The 19,594-nt window shown below is 43.2% G+C and overlaps 1 protein-coding gene across 27 annotated transcripts in view; it reads right to left on the bottom strand.

Annotated features, from left to right (window-relative positions):
• Crem (cAMP responsive element modulator) overlaps positions 1 to 19,594 on the bottom strand; it is a 102,271-nt gene that overhangs the window by 14,834 nt on the left and 67,843 nt on the right. For 13 of the 27 annotated variants that reach the window (XM_021241948.2, XM_004861845.4, XM_087206958.1 and 10 more), the window contains one exon: positions 18,178 to 18,994. The exons of 1 other annotated variant lie outside the window; for it this stretch is intronic. Coding sequence is in view for 23 of the 26 variants with exons in the window: in XM_004861845.4 (XP_004861902.1) it covers positions 18,850 to 18,994 (145 nt within the window). In the remaining 3 variants the exon portion in view is untranslated. 13 more of the 27 variants (XM_087206960.1, XM_013078487.3, XM_004861844.3 and 10 more) reach the window with 4 other exon arrangements.

The raw sequence follows: 19,594 nt of genomic DNA, 5'->3' as shown, positions 1-19,594 counted from the left end.
AGCCCCAATATTACATTTCTTAGATCAAATATAAATCAGAAAAAAATACAGTGGATTTGTCACTAACAATTCTAATAGTGATCTACATGGATTAATTTTAGCACAATGAAGGCAACTAAATCCCTTGCATTGTATGAAGCAGTGCTGAAGAGAAGGACATAATATGTGACAATTTGTATAACTATATCCGTAACCATGATTAGCCCAATAAGGCCTATGAGAGACCCTCATAGGAGTACAATGATTTACAGGGCAGACAGCATTTTTAGGATTCCAAATTCTAACTTCTAAAGTCCAATCCCATTTCTAAGAGATTAATATTAAATATAGACCATATTCTGATAAACTGATAGGAACTGTCTTGGAACCCTGGACCTTTTATGACATGTCCTATGCAGGGGAGCTGTGAATGCACTCATGGCAGAGGCCCGGCACGGTGTGACACCAGGACACACCCAGGGACACAGGGAACCCCACAGCTGCCCAACACTCCATGGGCTCCAAGGAGGGAAAGACTGGTTCACAAGTAGGAGCTTGGAATCCTACTTTTGCAGGAGTCTCCTGAGGCTACAGTGTGAGTTGATCCTTGGAGGCAGAGTAGACACAGCTATGGGCCACCTTGAGTCTGTAGCCCTTGTGTGTTTATCTTTGCTGTGTGTGTGTTTCCAAATGATTGTGTACAAAGCAAATGTTTGCCTCTGGAAAAAAAATTCTTTTGAGAAGGGTCTCACTATGTAGTTCGGGCTGGCCTTGAACTCAGTATTAGCCCAGGCTGGCCTTAAGCTGATGACGATCCTCCTGCCTCAGCCTCTGAGTGCTGGGATTTTTATAGGCTTGCACCAACCACCACAATGAGCTGTAAAATTTTCTTAATACACAAAATAAATGGTGACCACACAACTCATGGTGCCTTATGTTAAGTGATGTTATACACATCAGGTCTATGGCAGTTCTGGTCATGCATTGGTGTTTAAATAAATTAGTTATTAAAAGTACTAGGGGTAAAGAAGGTTGAATAACCACACTGCCACCAAAAAAAAAGTTAAAAAAGAAAGTCTTTATTTTGTTTTCAGGTAAATTGAAGCCAAAGACAGCTTAGGATTCAAATGAATAAGTATGGCTCATTTTATTCAATATTTAGATTTATAGAAAGAAAGGAAATCAGATCTTTCCAATGCTTAGTATCCTTATGTAATGCTGTTATAAATGTGTAGCAGGGCAGTTCAAGGCTGTCTTCAGAAAAGCTTTGTTTGAAAGGAGAGAGGAAAAGCTTCAACAGAAATTTAGTCCTAGTCCTTTAGTTTTAGACCTCTCAACTTTCTAAACTAGGCAGGGAAACAAAGATTTTAAGGACAGATGGATCCCAAGGAATAGTAGAATAAATGTGCTACCTGGTAGATATTCAGGTTATTCCCAATGAATAATGCATTGGAAGAAGCACTAATACATTTAGGGAGTTCAAAAGTTCAAGAACACTTTTAGAAGGTAAAGCAGTACTTTTAAAATAGTAACAACTCGGCCACGATTTAGCTCAGTGGTGCCACACCTGCCTGGCAAGCCAAGGTCCTGAGTTTGATTCCCAGTACCAAACAAAAATTGTAACAATCATTTATGTTTGCTAACTTTTCTTTTCATAAAAATAGAAGTAAAATAAAGTGATGAATCTGGAATTGTTTGCATATATGTAATAAATCTATATGTAAGAAAAACATAAAAATATATATACAATAAAAATCTACAAGCAGAGATTAAAAAAAAACACTCTTCACCTCTGAAGAGGTTAAAAGTTGGCAGAAGTTAGCAACATACAGAATTCTTTACCCCCCCCCACCAAACCGGGGATCAAACTCAGGACCTTGAGTTTGCCAGGCAGGTGCTGGCGCCACTGAGCTAAACCTCTGGCCCCCAGTGCACACAGTTATTTCTACTTTTTTTTTTTTTTTGGTACCAGGCATTGAACTTGGGTCCTTGCGCTTGCACAGCAGGCAGCCAAACCACTGAGCTAAATCCCCGGCCCTGTTATTAAGTCCAAAATTGTCATTGACGCCAGGTTCACATCTTGCTCTTCCTAAGGATTACGTGATGAACAATAAACTTTTGTTTGTTTGTTTTTGGTACCAGGGATCGAACTCCGGTCCTTGTGCTTATGAGGCAGGCGACAGAACCACTGAGCTAAATCCCTGGCCCTGAACAATAAACTTTTACTAGAACATCTATGTGTGTTCATGGTAGAACTCACAGATAGGAAAAAGAGAAAGTCGACATGCACGTGGAGCTTCTGCAGAAGTTGACCATGCACTAGACCGTACAGCAAAATGTCAAAATACTGAATTAAAACAGAGTATATTTTCTGGTGTCAATGAAAGTTAGAAGCAGACAGTTAATGAGAAACCTCAAATACTGGAAGCAAAAAAATAAAGTTCTGGCAATAAAAAAGGGAAAGAATTTCACTCATAATTCAAACACCTGAAATTCACAAATATCACATGTTGTAGATATTTTGGGGTAACACAAACCATAGTCGTGTGTATTTGTGTAATCAAACTGAGATTTTTCTCACTTGATTTACCAAAGTGCATTTTCCCAGGCTATTTACACCTACGTTGATGTCACCTCCAGTGGTTGGTCACACACTGTCCGTCCTACAATGCGTAGCTATGTGCAGTGTTTATAAAATCTATGGATTCTTAATGCATTCCTACTTTAAACAGGGCTGAGAACACAAATATTAGGTATCCCTCATCATGCCCTTAAGATATTTTAGTGTATGGAATTGATGGAGACCTATCCATTTTTTAAATGTGATACAGAAATTATCATCCAATTGTCTATTTGAAAAGTCATAAGCAATGTGAACTTTAAGCAGCACCATTGGTACCAGGCCTCTACATGCTCACGAATTTTTTTGGGGGGGGAATCGGGGATCAAACTTGGATCCTCGTGCTTGCTCAGCAGGAGGTGAAACCACTGAGCTAAACCCACAGCCCACTGTGCTCACGAATTCTGTAGTTGGGAAACAGCATTTCATTTCTTTTTTCACTTAAATTTTTTAACAGGGACACTGACTAGTTTTTTCCACAGGTCACTTGTAGATCTTTGAAAGAGCACCTTACCATTTTAAATCAGAGTTTAGGGGTAGGAGCAGCGCTCACTGGTGAAACACTTGCCTAGCTTGTCCCCAGCACCAATAAACAGATACATTGGAGTGCAGGTTTTTCTTTGTCAATTAGAAAAAATTCCCTGTAAAATAATACATTTTTCATCTCATGCATAAGTTGTGAATATCTTTTGATATGATGTCTTTGTTTTGGGTTTTTTTTTTACTTTTTTCAGTACTGGGGATCGATATGGTGTCTCTTATTTGGTTAACTCTTTCTGATATAAAAGGAATTTTAAATTTTATTTTGAAAAAATGACCTCTAAAATGCTTTTTATTAGCCTGGAAGTGTAGCTCTCACTGGTGGGGTGTGTGCTTAGCAGTCAGCATCCTTGGCCTCAAACTCCAGAAACAAAACAAACAAACCCCAAACAACAACAACAAAAACTAAAGCAAAGAGATAAAGATAGAGAAGGGGCATTTGTGTTTTCTTAGTCACTTTATTAGGTAAAAATGTTTTTTGGTTTTTTGGTACCAGGGATCAAACTCGGGACCTTGCGCTTGTGAGGCAGGCAGCAGAACCACTGAGCTAAACCCCTGGCCTTAGATAAAATGTTTATGCATACTCCACTAGGAACTTATTTTTGTGATATGAAAATCTCACCTGGTTTCTCCAAACAGCTGAGAGGCATTTGGTTTGTGAACAATTAGTCCTTTCATCCTCCTATGAACAGTAAAGCTGTAAATTCTTACTAGGCCTGAGTGTTTCTGACAGTGTTCCGTGTGTGTGTGTGTGTGTGTGTGTGTGTGTGTGTGTGTGTGTGTGTGACAAAGAAAGAGGCAAGGGAATCTATAGGAAGATGAGAAGGACTAAAGGACCATCGTGGCCCACAGTCTCAATTCTGAAATCCTGGCTTTCACCTCCGCGGGTCGCCGGGGATGGGACGAGACAGAGAAACTGTGGAGGCCGAGGGAAGCGCTGCCCCGATAACCAAGCCCTGGAGAAGCCCAGAGGAGTGGGAGAAAGGTGCCCAGAGACAGGAGGGCACGGGAGCCCAGCGGTGGGACCGCACCAGGAGGCGACCCTGCGGCGGGGTCACTTGGTTTTTACCGCCACCTCGTGACAAGAAGGAGCCCTGCGCTTAGGAGAAATTCACGCGGGAATTCAGCAGTGGGCCTGTCTCCTACTTATTGGAGAATATTTTATTGTCATTACTTCTTATATTTTGTAGCCAAAGAGCTCTTGACGCCTAAGACTCACTCAGGTGGAACATAGTTTGAGTGAAGTTTAGCTAGCTTTTTTGTTTGTGCTTCTGTTGTGATTGTAGAACTATGTTATAAGAGAGCCGAACATAGGAAAGATGCAGTCTTGTTTTCTGGCAAAGAAATTTGTTTCCCAGTAGTGAACCCAAAGTGCCAGGCCTGGGATCCAGAACAATTTGTTTGTAGGTGGTGATGGCATTAGAGGTTCCTCCTGGTAGAATGCACTGTTTCCCTTTCTCACAATTCTGTCCATCCTTCAGGGCTTCATTGTACAATGTCAGCTGCCTTTTCTTTCTTTCTTTCTTTTCTTTCTTTCTTTCTTTCTTTCTTTCTTTCTTTCTTTCTCTTTCTTTCTCTTTCTTTCTTTCTTTCCTTCCTTTCTTTCTTTCTCTTCCTCTCTCCCTCTCTCTCCTTCTCTCTCTCTCTCTCTCTTTCTTTCTTTTCTTTTTGTACCGGGGATCGAACTCGGGTCCTTGAGCTTGCAAGGCAGGCAGCAGAACCACGGAGCTAAATCCCCGGCCCCATATTGGTACATTTTAGATATACATGATAGCACGCATCACAGGAAATTTGGAGCTGTACATGACACATCCTGCTTCCTTTTTTTCCCATTCCCCTCCCCTCAAACTTTCCACCCCTCCCCATGTACAAAAGCTTGGTTTCCATTTTTTCCTTCCATTCTTACTTTTTTTCTTGTTCCTTCCTTCCTCCCTCCCCCCTCCCTTGTTCTCCCTCCCATTTGAACATTTTCTTCCCATTTCCCAATATCTATTATACATTTTAGTCCTTATTTCCACTTTGTTTCTCACGCCAGAGAAACAATTATTTAAACAAGTGTGTCTGATTTACTTCACTTAAGAGTATGGTCTCAAAGTGCATCCATTTAGCTATAAATGTCTCAAGCATATCCTTCTTTATGGCAGAGTAGTACTCCATCGTATAAAAGAACATCTTTATCCAGTCTCCAGTTGATGGGCACTTGGGGTGTTTCCAAGATTTAGCTATTACACACTGTGCTGCTATAAACATGAGTGCTCACATGTCACTGTAGTGTGATGCTTTTTAATCCTTCAAGGAAGATACCAAGAAGGGAAACAGCTGGGCCAAACAGAACCTCTACTTTTAGTGTTTTGAGGTCTCTCTACACTGATTTCCACAGTGGTTGCACCAGTCTGCACTCCCACCAACAGTGGAGAAGGGTTCCTTTTTCCCCACAGCCCCTCCAGCATTTGTTATTCGTTGATTTCTTGATAATAGCTATTCTTTCTGAAGTGAGATGGAATCTCAGCATTGTTTTAATTTGCATCTCTCCAATGGCCAGTGATGTTGAAAATTTTTTCATATGTTTATTTGCAGCTTCTACTTCTTCATCTGAGAAGTACTTTTTCATTTCAGGTGCCCATTTTTGCACTGGGTCTTTAAATTTGGGGAGGGGGGGTGTCTTTTTTTTTAGTTCTTTAGATATTCTAGATATTAGTCCCTTGTCAGAGGAACAGCTGGAAAAAAATTTTCCCACACTGTGTGTTGTCTCTTAGCTCTGTTGGTGGTTTCTCTTGCTGTGCAGAAGCTTTTTAATAAGATGAGGTCTCAGTTGTTGATTCTTTGTGATATTCCCTGTGTGATCAGGGTTTTATTCATAAAGTCTTTGCTTACCCCAATGTCTTTGAGAGTTCTACCTATTCTATCTTTCAGAAGATTTAGTGTTTTCATTTTAATATTTAGATCTTTGATCCATTTTGATTTGAGTTTAGTGCATAGTGAAAGATATAGGTCTAGTTTTCATCTTTGGCATGTGGAAAGCCAGTTTTTCCAGCACCATTTATTAAAAAGGCTGTCTTTCTTCCAGTGATGGTGTTTGGCTCTTGAAAATTCTTATCCCTACCTCAAAGCTACTTGTTCTGCTGCTTCCTCTGATCAAAATACTTTATTTTTCAACTTGTACTTTTAAATTCTAACCACTTTCCAATATCCAAATACCCTGATGGTAGAACATGCATATTTGTTTTGTTTTGTTTTGTTTTCTGAGGCAGGGTCTCCCTTTGTAGTTCAGGCTGGCCCTGAACTCACTAAGTAGCCCAGGATGGCCTTGAATTCATGGTGATCCTTCTGCCTCAGCCTCCTGAGTGCTTGGATCACAGCTGTGTGCCACCCCTCCCAGCTGAATGGTGTATTTTAAAAGTTTGTTATTTTATCTTAAATTATTATACTATGCCTTAATTTATGATAATTTGTTAATGTCATAGTTCCCTTAAATTTTCTTAAACAATTGACTATAATTTTTGTGTACTCCTTAATGTCTTTCCCAGAACTGGTACTCAATAAATGTTTGTTAATACTGCTGAGTAAGCAAAGCATCGCCATGTCCACTTTAATATTAACAGTGACTGCTCTGTTAGCATGGCAGGGTCTCTGAGGTTCATCAAGCACTTTCTCCACATGATTAGCTCAAGGACCATAGGTGATGACCCAGGTGGAGGTGAAGTCATTGAAGGATCTTGTCTCGATTCCTGCTCACTGAAAACATGTGAACCCAGACCAAGGAATCTCAGTGCTGCAACTACAGGATGGCACTTCACAGTCATGCCAAGGACCGAGGAGACATGTCTAACGTCTCCTTGGAAAATCAAGAGTCTGCTAGTGAAGCAAGAAGGGCAGCTTTGTAGTCCATCAAGGCCCCAGCCTTATTCCCGCTTCCTGAGGGACCATTCTGGTCCTTCCTCAAGGGACATAGTGACAAGCTATAAAAATCCTACATGAGAAATGATCCTTAATCTCCTGAAAAGGCACAAAGAGCCAACCAGACCCTAAAGCCAGTTTTGGCAAAACTTTGCTAAGAGACATCTGAATCCTGGCTTCAATTGCTGCCAATAGCATTCATGAGTGTTTGTAACATGCCCCAGACTGGAGTAAATGTGACCTATCTGAGATGCTATATGGGATGATAACAGACCCAGAGACCACAAGGCTCTTACAATATCTCATTAATCTGGGCCAAGTACAACAGGTTATCCAAATGTGTGGATTTGGATAGCCTGCTCCTGGTCCAGGAGGACCATTCCTGTCTGTCTGGGAGACCAAGTGTTCATAAAAACTTGGAGAGATGGAACAATTAAAGCCAAAATGGAAGGGCCCCTTCTCAGTGATCCTTGCCACACCCACTGCAGTCAAGGTGGCAGGGACAGATAATTGGATTCATCTTTCCAGAATAAAGCCAGTCCCACCTAAACTGTCTGAAGAACGAAACCACCCAAAAGAAGAAAGCTACTCCTATGAGCCTCTGGAAGACTTGAGATTTCTCTTCCAAAAGCAAGACTCCAGTGCTGCTACAAGAAGTGCGGAAATCTGACCTGCTCCTCATATTTAGACTAATAGTAAAGTCCCTTTCTCCCATCAAACAGGCAGCTCAATGGTCACTAACTCTTTTCTCATTTTCTGGCAGGTTTTTCTTTCTTCAACCCTGCCAGTGAGCCACAGCACCCCAAGGTAGTTGAGGAGGACATAATCCCCAAAAGGTAGGGCCTATAGCCCCTTCCAGCTTGAAGAAGTGATAGAACACAGAGACCTCTGCTCTCTCAGTACCCCATAAAAAATTATGGGGATTTGTGTCTTTCAGGGGGAAATGAGACAGGAGTTAGGGCAGGGGAAAGCTGGCTGGGGAAGTAGGATCCCTGACACATGCTCTCAAAGCCCTTCACACAGACTTCTTGTGAGAACTCAAGCAGGTTTTCAATAGGATGTCATAGACCTGACCTCAGCCTGAGGCTGGGATCCCAGCACCACCTCTCAGGAACCAGATGTAGATGTTCTCACCCACTTCCTCCAGGGAGGACTTTTATCTTGCTTTTTCCTCTTTTACTTGACCCAAGCTCACTCTGCAGAGCCAGTTTCTCCCTCATGGTTCACTTTTACTTTTTTTTTTTTGTAACTTTTACTTTTTCAAATGAACTTTGTCACTATGGGGGAATAAAAGAATTAACGTCTTTATGGAAAAAAATCAGAAAACTCAATTGAAGCTCAAAAATGGAGGAAAATAACTAAAATACATTAAATGAAAGGGAACTTGCAAGGATTGATGATGAAATGAGCTACATCCCAGCCCTTTCAAATTTTGAGACAGAATCTTGCTAAATCACCACTGCCCTTGCAGGGCTAGAATTTGCAATCCTCCTTCCTGCCTCAGCCTCCTAGAGTGCTGGGATTAGAGGTGCACTTCCACATCCACCCCATTCTTGTTTTAGGTTGTCCTGGTGACATCAATAAGTTGGGAATGGTACCAATTGTGCCTGGGTGGGAGAACAACTGACTTAGAGCCAGAAACAAATGTGTTAACTGAGGTTAAAAAACAAAAGGCTTTCCACTCCCACAGCCACAGGCTGATACCTTCTGCAGTTTTCCATCATGATTATTAATTTGAGTTGTCTAAACCAAATTAAACTTCCCTCCCCATCCCTGCTTGCTGTGTGAACAATCCCCTTGTTGCTTGGCTGAGGGAACAGATTTAACAGTCAATAGTGGACTGCTTAACAAGTCAAAAAAAATGTATAAAAAAGGAAAAGATTCCCAATACAGAATATGATATCTATGACCCTGAAAAAACAGCATTTGAGGGGCCAAGGAATACTAGGTAAAGACACCTGCAGCTTGTCCCAAACCACTGTGTTAAGACTCTGGTGGCCGGAAACGCACTCAGATCCCTTCCTAGTGCCCTCAGTGTACTGTTTTGTTTAAAGAGAAGCTGACAAGGCCAAATTCAGTTCAAAGGAAACATTATGATCATTCATGCAACAACATTCGTTTTCCCAATCTGGACAAGACTTAAGAGGCTGCCACGCAGGAAGGGAGGCGCCTTAAGTATCCTGTTCAAACCAACACACAAATAACAGTGTGCTTTGTGAACAACTGCTAAAAAATAGAAGTGTTAGGTTTCCCCTTAGAAATGAATTATGAATTATGTTTAAAGGCACTCGAGAAATGTCCCGAGTGCAGAGAAAATGGTCGGAGAGAAACTCCGACTGCCTGGGCCTGGGAAAAGGCCTCCCTAAGACCCACAGCTCAGACCCGAGACACAGAGAGCAGCAAGTTGTCGACCAGACAGAAGAAGGTGCAGCATCCATGCTTTCCCCGGGGTGCAGTCCCAGGACCGGAGCAGCCTGTGTCACCCATCCTGCTTTAGATACGCTGTGTTGGATGTGAAACCTCCCTTGCCTGTGTCTCCTGATGAGAACCAAAGAGGAGACGTGACTTTCTCTGCATGCTTGCAGTATCTTGTACCTTCCCAGGGCACCGCCATTCTGAGGAGGCTACAGGACAGGAGTTCCACGTGTTGTCACTGCATTAGCCATTTGGTGGCTTAGTGTAGATTAGAGTTGTCCACCACCCATTCTGGCAGCCTGGAACAGGTGGAAGTCGCCATCTTAAGTGAATTTTGCAGACAGGTAGGCCTATCTGTGTTAAGTTTTCACTTTTATTTTTTTGGTACTGAGTATTAAATTGTTTTGTTTTGCTTTTTCTTTTCTTTTGGGAGGGGGGAGGGGATCAAATTCAGGACCTTGGGCTTGCCAGGAAGGCATGGCGCCACTGAGCTACCTCCCTGCCCTGTTGTTACTGAGTATTGAGATGAGAGCTTGTGCGCTGAGCTACATCTCAACCTTTTTTAATTTTTGAGACAGAGTCGCTAAATTGACCATACTGAGCTTGAACTTGCAATCTTCTTGCTTCAGCTTCAGCCTCAGCCTCCCTGAGTGCTGGGGATTATGTGTGTGTTACCATTCCCAGACAGGGAATCTCCTCTAGATTGCTACTATTTGACTAAAATTTTACTGGAAATGGTAGTGTAAAGTGAAGGCCAAGATGGGAGTGGTGGTGCATACCAGTAATCCCAGTACTCTGGGAGGTTGAGGCAGGAGGATTGCAAGTTTAAGCCCAGCCTGGACAACTTAGCAACTTAGTGAGGTGACCCTGTCTCAAAATTTAAAAAATTTAAAAGGGCTGGGGATGTAGCTCATTGAGGTTTTAGGTTCAATTTCTGTATTACTTAGCTTTCTTGTCATCAGAACACAACATCCTATAGACATGATTTAAAGGAGAGGTTTAATTTGGCTCATGGTTTCAGTCCATAATCACTGGCTCCAGGCAGACATATTATGGCGGAAAGGAGGGGCATGGTAGAAGGGAAGGGCATGGCAGAGCAAAGATGGGCTCACAGCTGCCGGGAAGCCAGGGGAACAGTGCCAGAGAGAAAGGGGCAAGGGACCAGACCTAGATGCCAAGGCCACGCCTCCACAACCCACCCAGAAGTGAGCTTCACTACTTACTGAGAGAGGACAGCAGGAGTCCCACTTCCCTAGGCATTCTTTCAAAGGAATCTCATTATCTATTCTAAAATTAATCTTGAAGTTATTTTAGCTACACCAGCCAGTGGAAATATGAAGCAGAAGGACACAGTGAGAGACTAGATTTCTATCTTGAAAATTCTTATTATTATTGAAATAATAGTAGCTAAGATTTACTGAGGCACCACATTCCAGGTGCTATGCTAGTACTTCCACGTGTATTATCTCACTTAACCAGACTGGTAGTCTCTAGAAACACTTTAAAATTACTAGTTATATCAGTAAGTTAAACCTGCAATTTGCTTTGTTTTCTTAAGGTGATTTTTATTATACATTAGGTGCATTTATTATTTTAGTTTTACAATTTAATCCACCCAAGTCTTCATGGCAAGTATTCTGGTGGGGAAATTTCATATCTCTCCATTTCTTGTTGATTCAACATTTGAGTATTTTGTTTGTTTACTAGGACAGGTAGCTTGTATTTTAGAACTACAGGATAATTTCTTGCAGATTTTTTGTTTTAAAAAAGCTTTCTTTTTTCAGAATAAGGAATAATCCATTTGTTAGATAATACCTGCTATCAGATGTCAATAGCCAAATACAATCCAATTTAATTCCAGATTTTTAGGCTATTTTTGTCCTTTCTATAAATGACTTGTATCTTTTTTGTGAAATCTTTTTCTTTTTTTTTTTTTTTTGGTACCAGGGATCAAACTCAGGTCCTTGAGCTTCCTCAGCAGGCGGTGAAACCACTGAGCTAAATCCCTGGCCCCTTTTTTGTGAAATCTTAATTTTAACTGTCCAGTTATATATTCTTGAAATAGTCGCCTCAAATTTCTTAGGATCTCTTTAAAGGAGAATAATGTGAAAGGCAAAATATAAGCACATAAAAAAGTACAAATATTAATTATAATCAAGTAACTGAACCCTTAGACTACAACAGGGTAGTATGCATTTAACACTTTTTTTGGTACCGGGGATCAAACTCAGGACCTTGCATTTTTGAGGCAGGCGGTGGAACCACTGAGCTAAATCCCCAGCCCACTTTTTTTTTTTTTTTTTTTTTTTTTAGAAAGGGTCTTGGTATGTATTTCAGGCAGCCCTTGAACTCACTATGTAGCCCAGGCTGGCCTCCAACTCATGGTGATCCTCCTGCCTCAGCCTCCCAAGTGCTGTGATTACAGGCATGCACCTCCACGGGGGATCAGCTTGTCACCAACCTCACATGAGCCTCCGCCCCATGTCCAGTGAGGCAGACATGAGTAGCCAAGGTTGTACTTTCTTGTCAAATTTTGTCAGATAGCTGGGCATGAGCTTGCACACCTGTAGTCTCAGAGCTTGGGTGGCTGAGGCAGGAGGATCTCTGTGACTTTGAAGCCAGCCTGGGCTACATAATGAGTTCAAGCCCAGCCTGACTATATAGTGAGAGCCTGTCTCAAAAAACCAACCCCCTTCTAAAAACCTTGTCCAATTATTCTCTTCCCCATTCCACTTTATCTAAGACTCTCTGGGGTTACTACGAATGTAATTCATTGACTAGACCAGGGAAGACTGTTCTTACTCCCTGGGGTTCTGGTGTACACTTGGAGAGTCCATGGCAGAGCAGAAAAGCCATCTGTCAGTTTTGCAGTGTTCATGAACAAATGATTCCAGGAAGACAAGGGGTGACAGAAGCAACACACAGGGAAGCAGTAGCTCTGATGTTAAGTGCAGGCCTAGGTGCTCACCAAGTCCTGGATGGGTGCAACCATTTAGGAGTCTTTGTGGCTTAGGGCAAAACCAGGAAAAGCCCTGCCCTGGGTCATACAGTTCATGTCCACTAACATTACAGTGCTTCAGAAATATGCATGAAATGTGTTACAAATACAAACAGCCAGACCTCCTAAAGCAAAGTTCTAGATATGTGGAATGTGAGACAATAAACACGTGGACACACTAGTGCTACCCTCTGCTGTTTTTATTGAGTCTCTTGCTATGGGTCACTGGGGAGGCCGCCTGTCAGGAAGCAGGCAGCACAACAGGAGGTGAGGGGTGGGTAAGCCGTGGGGCTTCCTCTGTGTTTACAGCTGCTCCCGGTAGCTGAAATCACCACCCAAGCTCTGTATCTGGCCAGATCACCAGAGGCACTGGATCCTCCCAGGAGCTTGAACCCTTCTGTGAACTGCAAGTTTGCAGGACAGGGGATGTGGGCTCCTTATGAGAATCTCATGCTTGCTGACCTGAGGCGGAGCTGAGGTAGTGATGCTAGCACTGGGGAGTGCAATAGTATGTATCACAAACATATGCCAATAAAAATCCATCCCCACCTGCAGAAAAACTTGTCTTCCACAAAACCAGTCCCTGAGGCCAAAAATACTAGGGCCTACTGGGTCACTGACCCTTCAAAGTCTATCAGCAGTTACTGTGTTTCAAAAGATAAGAATTAAAATATCCATTCTAAATCAAGCCTGACGACCGTCTTCGATGTCTCCTCTGCAGTGCTCACGGACCACTAAAGGCAAGACCTACCATAAACTTTGTTACAAGGTGTGTGTCCTAGAAAACTATTGTACCATATGCCAAGCATCCTTCGTAGTGTGGCTGTGATGGATCCGGCAGAGTTCTTGTGTCCTCCGATTGAGAGACCAGCTGGAGTTTTGTGTACCAAATGACAGAGTTTTCCTTCCAGGACAGCCATCTATTCAGACCACAGGATAAACATTTTCTCAGAAAGCTATGCTTCACCAAAGCTGGTTGAAAATCCAGTCCATAGAAAAAGAGAGGCATTACAGTAATACAAAGATTACTACCGTAGTTAAGAGATCTGAGTACTTCTAGTTTCTCCATCATCTTCATAGCTGTCAATATTTAAGTCAGTCTGAAACTTGGTTTCCTTGTCTATAACATTAGAGGAGTAAATTATGCCTGTAAGACTTCTTCGCACTGTTTTGGTTTTTTTTGCAGTGCTGGAGATTGATTCCACAGCCTTTGCAAAGACCTTCTTTTCTCCCCACCCCTTCTTTTTATTTAGAGATAGGGTCTTGCTAAGTCACAAGTTGCTCAGGTTGGGTTTGAACTTATGGTCCTCCTGCCTCAACCTCCCAGAGTGCTGGGATTACAGGCATGAGCCACTGTTATGGCTTATATCTAGATGTCTATCCCAAAGATTCATGTGCTTACAGGTGGGGTTTTGGGAGTGACTGGATCATGGGTGTGTGTTACTGGATCAGTCCACTGATAGTTCTGAGTGAGCATGATGAACTTACTGAAGAGGGAAGGCCTGGGTGGCACCAACCAGTAGGCTTGTAGCCTGTATGAAATAAAAAGGGAAAGAAGGAAGGTTCATAGGTTCCTGCCTGCCATGCCATGGACTGTTTCTCCTCCACTGGGGGTTTGGGTTACAGATGGTATGGCTACAGCATCCTACAACTCAAACACAGCTGAGGAAAGCCAGGAAGGTACTGTGAAGTCAACAGGAAGCTGCATGGCTGCTGAGGGAGTGGATGGGAGCAGAAACTACCTGAAAACAGCAACAGAGGGAGAAGGGATCTTTCAGGCTTGGATTCCTCAGGGTTTGACTGGCTCTGTACAAAGGAACCAAGGGACTCCTATGGAAGATCTGGAGCAGGGTTTCACCTGAGTCCTGCCCCTCACCTTGCTGACCCATTGTCACCCAGCAATTGGGGGGAGGGGAGGAAAAGAAAGTGCACACAGATGTGTGGGTGTGTGTCCTGCGCAGAGGCCACTAACCCATGGTACTAAACCTTTCATTGTGGTTTTTTAGAATGTCCTTTTTAAAGAGAAGGTAGTGAGGTTTTTCATTTATTAAAGATAGGAAAAGAACATGCTCTACAGAGTGAGTGAGGGCCAATTAAAAGTAGGAAAAGCAGTAAACTCTACAGGGTGAGAGGGGACCACTGGAAAAATATCTTTTAATAAAGGAAAAAACCTGGAAAAATACTCAGCCTCTTCTTGAAAATTAAGATTGACTTAGAAATAACAAAGACTCTTTTTTTTTTTTTAGCAAGTACAGTCCAGTATAACAAAGCACAAGGTTAGCTTTCTCTTTTATCATTTTCTGTCCCTGATAGAACTGAGTGTGTGTGAAAAGCATGGCCCTGAAAAAAATCTCATTACAAGCAACTACCACATAGTACTTCATGGCCAAACTGATCTCTGAATAAACAACACTGTCATAAAAATGCTCTGGACGTGGGGCTGAGAGTATAACTCAGTGATGGGGCACTTGTCCAGCATGTGGGAGACCCTGGGTTCAACCCTTGGCATCACACAAATAAAAATTTAAATCTACGGTGTATAAATGTGAAATGCATGTAGAAGAAATTGGGCTATACAGAAAAAAGTTACTCATGAAACAGGAAGATTAAAATACGCTGTGCTCGTCATTCGGAATCACCTCTGTCCATGTCTTTCAGGGCAACCTTAGAAAAAAGGGAGCACATTTGCGTTTCTTAAAGGTCGTTGCATTTTGGCTGGCTAGCCGGCACCAGCTCTGCTGCCTCACACGTGTCAACCTGGTGAATTATTTGCGGTGTATACTAGCAAAAGCATGTTGGCATCACAAGCCACCGTGTCTTCAAAAGATACACTTTCAGGCCATCAGAGATAACACAAGAGTGTACGAGGGAGACTCAGACAGCTGCCATCCACCCAAGAGTGCTGTTGCGGCTCCGTGTTCTCGGTCTGGGGGAGCAGAGCGCTGGGATGCATTTAGAAAGCAGTGAGGATGCACTTCCTGCATTCTCCCATTGTGCGCCACGCTGTTGTGAAGCATCTAGTTAAATGTGAAAACAACTGCTGTGATCCCAGGCAGGACCAGGAACTTCTGTATCTCACAGTCTAGGCTCAGACACTTTCAGGATTAGAGACACAGGCAAATGCAGTGCCAGCTCTGGAATCTGTGCAGCCTGAGATACAGGGTGACGGTATTCACGGACAGCTTCCCACTTGCTGCCCGCTCTGTTCCATGAGGGGCTGACAGCAGTCCCTGCTGTAAAGCTAGATGGAGAGCCATCGAGTCACGGATCACACTGTCTGGGCAGAGAGGGTTTTGTTTCAGGAACAAGTCAGATGACCAAGCATGAGTCCGGCACGTCTGTAGGAGCTTGGCTGGACCAAGTGCCACCACTCCCCGAGCTTTCCAACTTCCTCACTCGCCTCCTTGGGTGGACACTGTCAGTCACCCTCCACGTCATCTTCTTGAACCCTGCTTTTATTATTTAACACAGATGACCACATGCTTCCCCCAAAGCTGGAACCTCCCGCGGCCCGGGGGGTTGAATATTCACTTTTAATTCCTTTTAATTCCACCCTCCTTGTCAGTGATCGGTTAAAAAACAAAGTTATCATGAAAATCTAACTGGGAGACTCAGAGGGAATGTGCTGCTGAGGAGCTTCCAGGCCAGCTTTCCTTGCTCTAAAACAATCAAAAAAGGGAAGGGGTTACTCTGGATCGGAGGCCAACGAACAGATAGAGCAGAGTGGGTAGGAAGACTCCTGTTGTGGTGCTGTTGTTAAGTCACTGAATTGAGGAACCCTGGGGCCTCTGACCTCTGGATTTCTTTGTGCGGTAAACACATTTCCTTCTCTATTAAACTTCTGGGTCGGGAAGGGGTACTTCTGTTCACCGGGGGCCCGAAGGATTAGATAAATCCCCACCCTTTTTGGCAGGGGACGTAAAGGCTGTCTCTCTCTCTAAGTGAGGCTCCACCTCCCTCAGGGTCCCAGGGGCTGCATCCCTGCATCCCTGCATCCCTGCATCCCTGCCTGGACGCTCTCTTCCAGGACGTCACCATCCGCCCTCCAGGGCCCACTTCCAAATCAGCCTCCAACTCCAGGTTTTTATTTCATCCCTGCCTACGTCTCTCTCTGATTCCCACATTCACTGCCTCTTGCGTTTTACATCTTGTCTGCTGATCCTCACGTCTCCCTCTTCCTGTCCACCCCTCAACTATTTATGGTGCCGCCACACTGAGAAGCCCTGTTCTCCTTCACCTGGGGCTTTCCTTTCGGTTTGTTTTTGTTTGCTTTGTTTTTCTTCCACGTCTTCTTGCCTCATCTTACTTCTCTGTAGAAGAAAATGCCAAAATTAAGATAAAAGAAATTTAAAGCTCAGGCTCTGCAGGAAGTACTTTCAAAGAAAGCCAGAAATAACATGGCCTACCTTCCAGAAATTACACACAGGGAAGGGTTATGGTGAGACAGGGGAGCAGCAGTTGGACACCACACGAACAACTTCTGTTTCTGTGCTTCCCCTGGACCCAGTGCCAGCTCCACTACTGACACTAGGGAGGGGGCACTGTAGCCAACCAGAAGGGAGGCAGGGTCTGGCACACAGCCCACACTGGGTAGATGTCAGTGAGCAAGGTGACACCGTGTCCATCGTGCGCTCAGGGCTCTGACTCACTGCGAAGCTTTCTACTCTAAAGACAGGAACTGTGGAGCCGGGGAACAGCCTGCTGTCCTCACAGACGTGCTGACATAACCATATCAAGCTAAGGTGGACTTCAGGCTGTTTTGAACTACAAAATAAAATCTTGGATTGTTTTTAAGTTTTACTTTGATTCCTATGGTGGTTGGCTGGAACTCAAACTAGATGGCCACCGGCTGTGGATTCCAGGTCACCTGCAGGAAGGCCATGCCTGTCACAAACGTTGGCCTCTGCTCACTGCTGTGTTCCTCTACATGCGAAGCTCTGGGGCAGCCTTCATCATTTTCGTCACCATCATCATCGTCATGTGGGGCTTGGAGTGAAACCCAGGGCCCTGCGCTTGCTTGGCAAGTGCTCTGCCACCAAGCGGTCCCCTGCCCTGAGTTGTCCTGCTGAGGGACAGGCAGCATCTGGAAGGACCCTAACCCACTGTGGACACCAGCCTGGACCCTGAAGGTATGCACTGTCATTCTAATAGGCGTTTAACTCATTCTGGATTTTAAAATATATTGTCATTTTCATTAGGGAATATCAAACCAATACTAAGAACTTCTGCAAGATTGTTTATATTACAGGACAGAATAAAAAACTACAATAAATATTCTGATATTTAAATAAGCACCACATACTACAAAGTGCAACTAACATGGTTCTATTAAAAACTGTCTTTGACTATGGTGTTCAAGAACAGCAATACAGTACTGGATTTGCTTTACAAGTGACTAATATAAAAATCTGCAAATGCCAAAATTCACTTCCATGCTATTCTCATGGAGGCATGGAGATATCCTTTCTCTATTCTTTCCTGAGGTCTTTTTTTTTTTTTTTTCTTTTTGGTACCGGGGATCGAACTCGGGACCTTGCGCTTTCGAGGCAGGCGCCGGAACCACTGAGCTAAATCCCCGGCCCTCCTGAAGTCTTTTTCTAGTGTGGTTTAATTTTATTTTACTGCTGGATGCATTAACTTTGATCTTCCCTTCCTAAAATGATTAAAGACCTGAAAAAGTTTTATTGCATAGGACACTATCCATGACAGAGACTGGGAAGTGCAAATATGTAGTACTGGAACAAGTTTTATAAATATTTCATTTTAAGAATTTGTTACATACATTTTTTTTTTCAGTTTGTCTCCTTTTATAAAGTTGAAGTTATAGCTAAGAGTTGAGTATGTACCAGTGAGGCATTTCAGGAATGTTAGAGATTAGAAAGTCAGGTGAGTGATATAAAAGAAAAAAAGCCATCATTCTTGCCAGCTATAAACTGTATTGCTTGCAAAGCAACTGTACATGTTGCAATCAGTTCATAGTTAAATATTTGTACTAATCTGTTTTGGGAGAGTAAATGTCTTTCAAGGTTTCAAGTTCCTCTATAAGCTTCTTGTTCTGAACTTCCAGGATTGCAACTCGACTCTCCAGACATTTTACATATTCTTTTTTTCGACGTCGACATTCTTTAGCAGCTTCCCTAGAAAAAGCAGAAGCAAAAGGGCAGACAGAACATGTTGTGCGCACTACCGACAAACAGACTGAAGTAAGCATGGTATAAGTGCCTAGATTGCATGCCAAATCTTGGAACACTATTCCCAATTCAATCTCAAAGGCTAAACCAAACTGGATTCTTAGTCAAGGTCCCAAGTGTCCCTTCCGCAAGTCCAAACGGCAGTTAGAACTACAGCATCGCCTGCCTTGATTAGGGTTCAGAGTAAACAAGGTCCAAGGCCAAGCCAGTTACTCTGCTTTATGGCAATAAAGATCTTTGAGGGCCTTGAGTTCCTCAATGAGAGTCTTGTTTTGGTTTTCAAGCACGGCCACACGGTTTTCAAGACATTTGACATATTCTTTCTTCTTCCTGCGACATTCCCGAGCAGCTTCCCTGGAAGCAACACAGGCAGATGACTACAGGGCCAGCCTCCCCGCACAGCCGCTGTGGCTCAGCCGTCCCTGCTTCCAAACCCGCAGCCAGCCAAACCTAGGGAAGGGTCGTACAAAGCCACGCAACAAAGGGAACCGAGCACGTGCGTTTCTGTACCGCAACGGAGCAACGTGGGAGCACAACCAATTTGCCCAAATGGTGTTTTCTTCAGGCGCACACTGGTGAGGTAAGGACCAGAGCTGGGCCTGGGAGCTGGAGCACCGGGGCCACATTCTCAAGTGGGGTTTCCACTAAGATACCTCTAGGTCCTTCCAGTCCTAATTCGCTTTTGTTCACCAAAAGCCTCGTATGTTTCATCGCCACGAGTCAATTTTTTAGGCCAGAATGATTATAAGAACTAATCCTCAGAAACCTTAAAATGTCAATTTTGAAGATTTTTATTCTTCAAGACTAAATCTCAGCAAAACAAGGTCAATCGTGATGGTAAGAAATAGGTTTGGGGGGCTAGAAAACACAACATGGATAAATTATAACGATAAACACAATGTACTTTTTATAAACCAAAATAAAATGGACACTGCTTCTGAAAATTAAAGCCGG

This window comes from Heterocephalus glaber, unplaced genomic scaffold (genome assembly GCF_053883595.1).
Source record: "Heterocephalus glaber isolate CG9 unplaced genomic scaffold, H.glaber_assembly_v1.0 deba00000738, whole genome shotgun sequence".
NCBI lineage: Eukaryota > Metazoa > Chordata > Mammalia > Rodentia > Bathyergidae > Heterocephalus > Heterocephalus glaber.
This window is presented reverse-complemented; position numbering and strand designations above follow the sequence as displayed.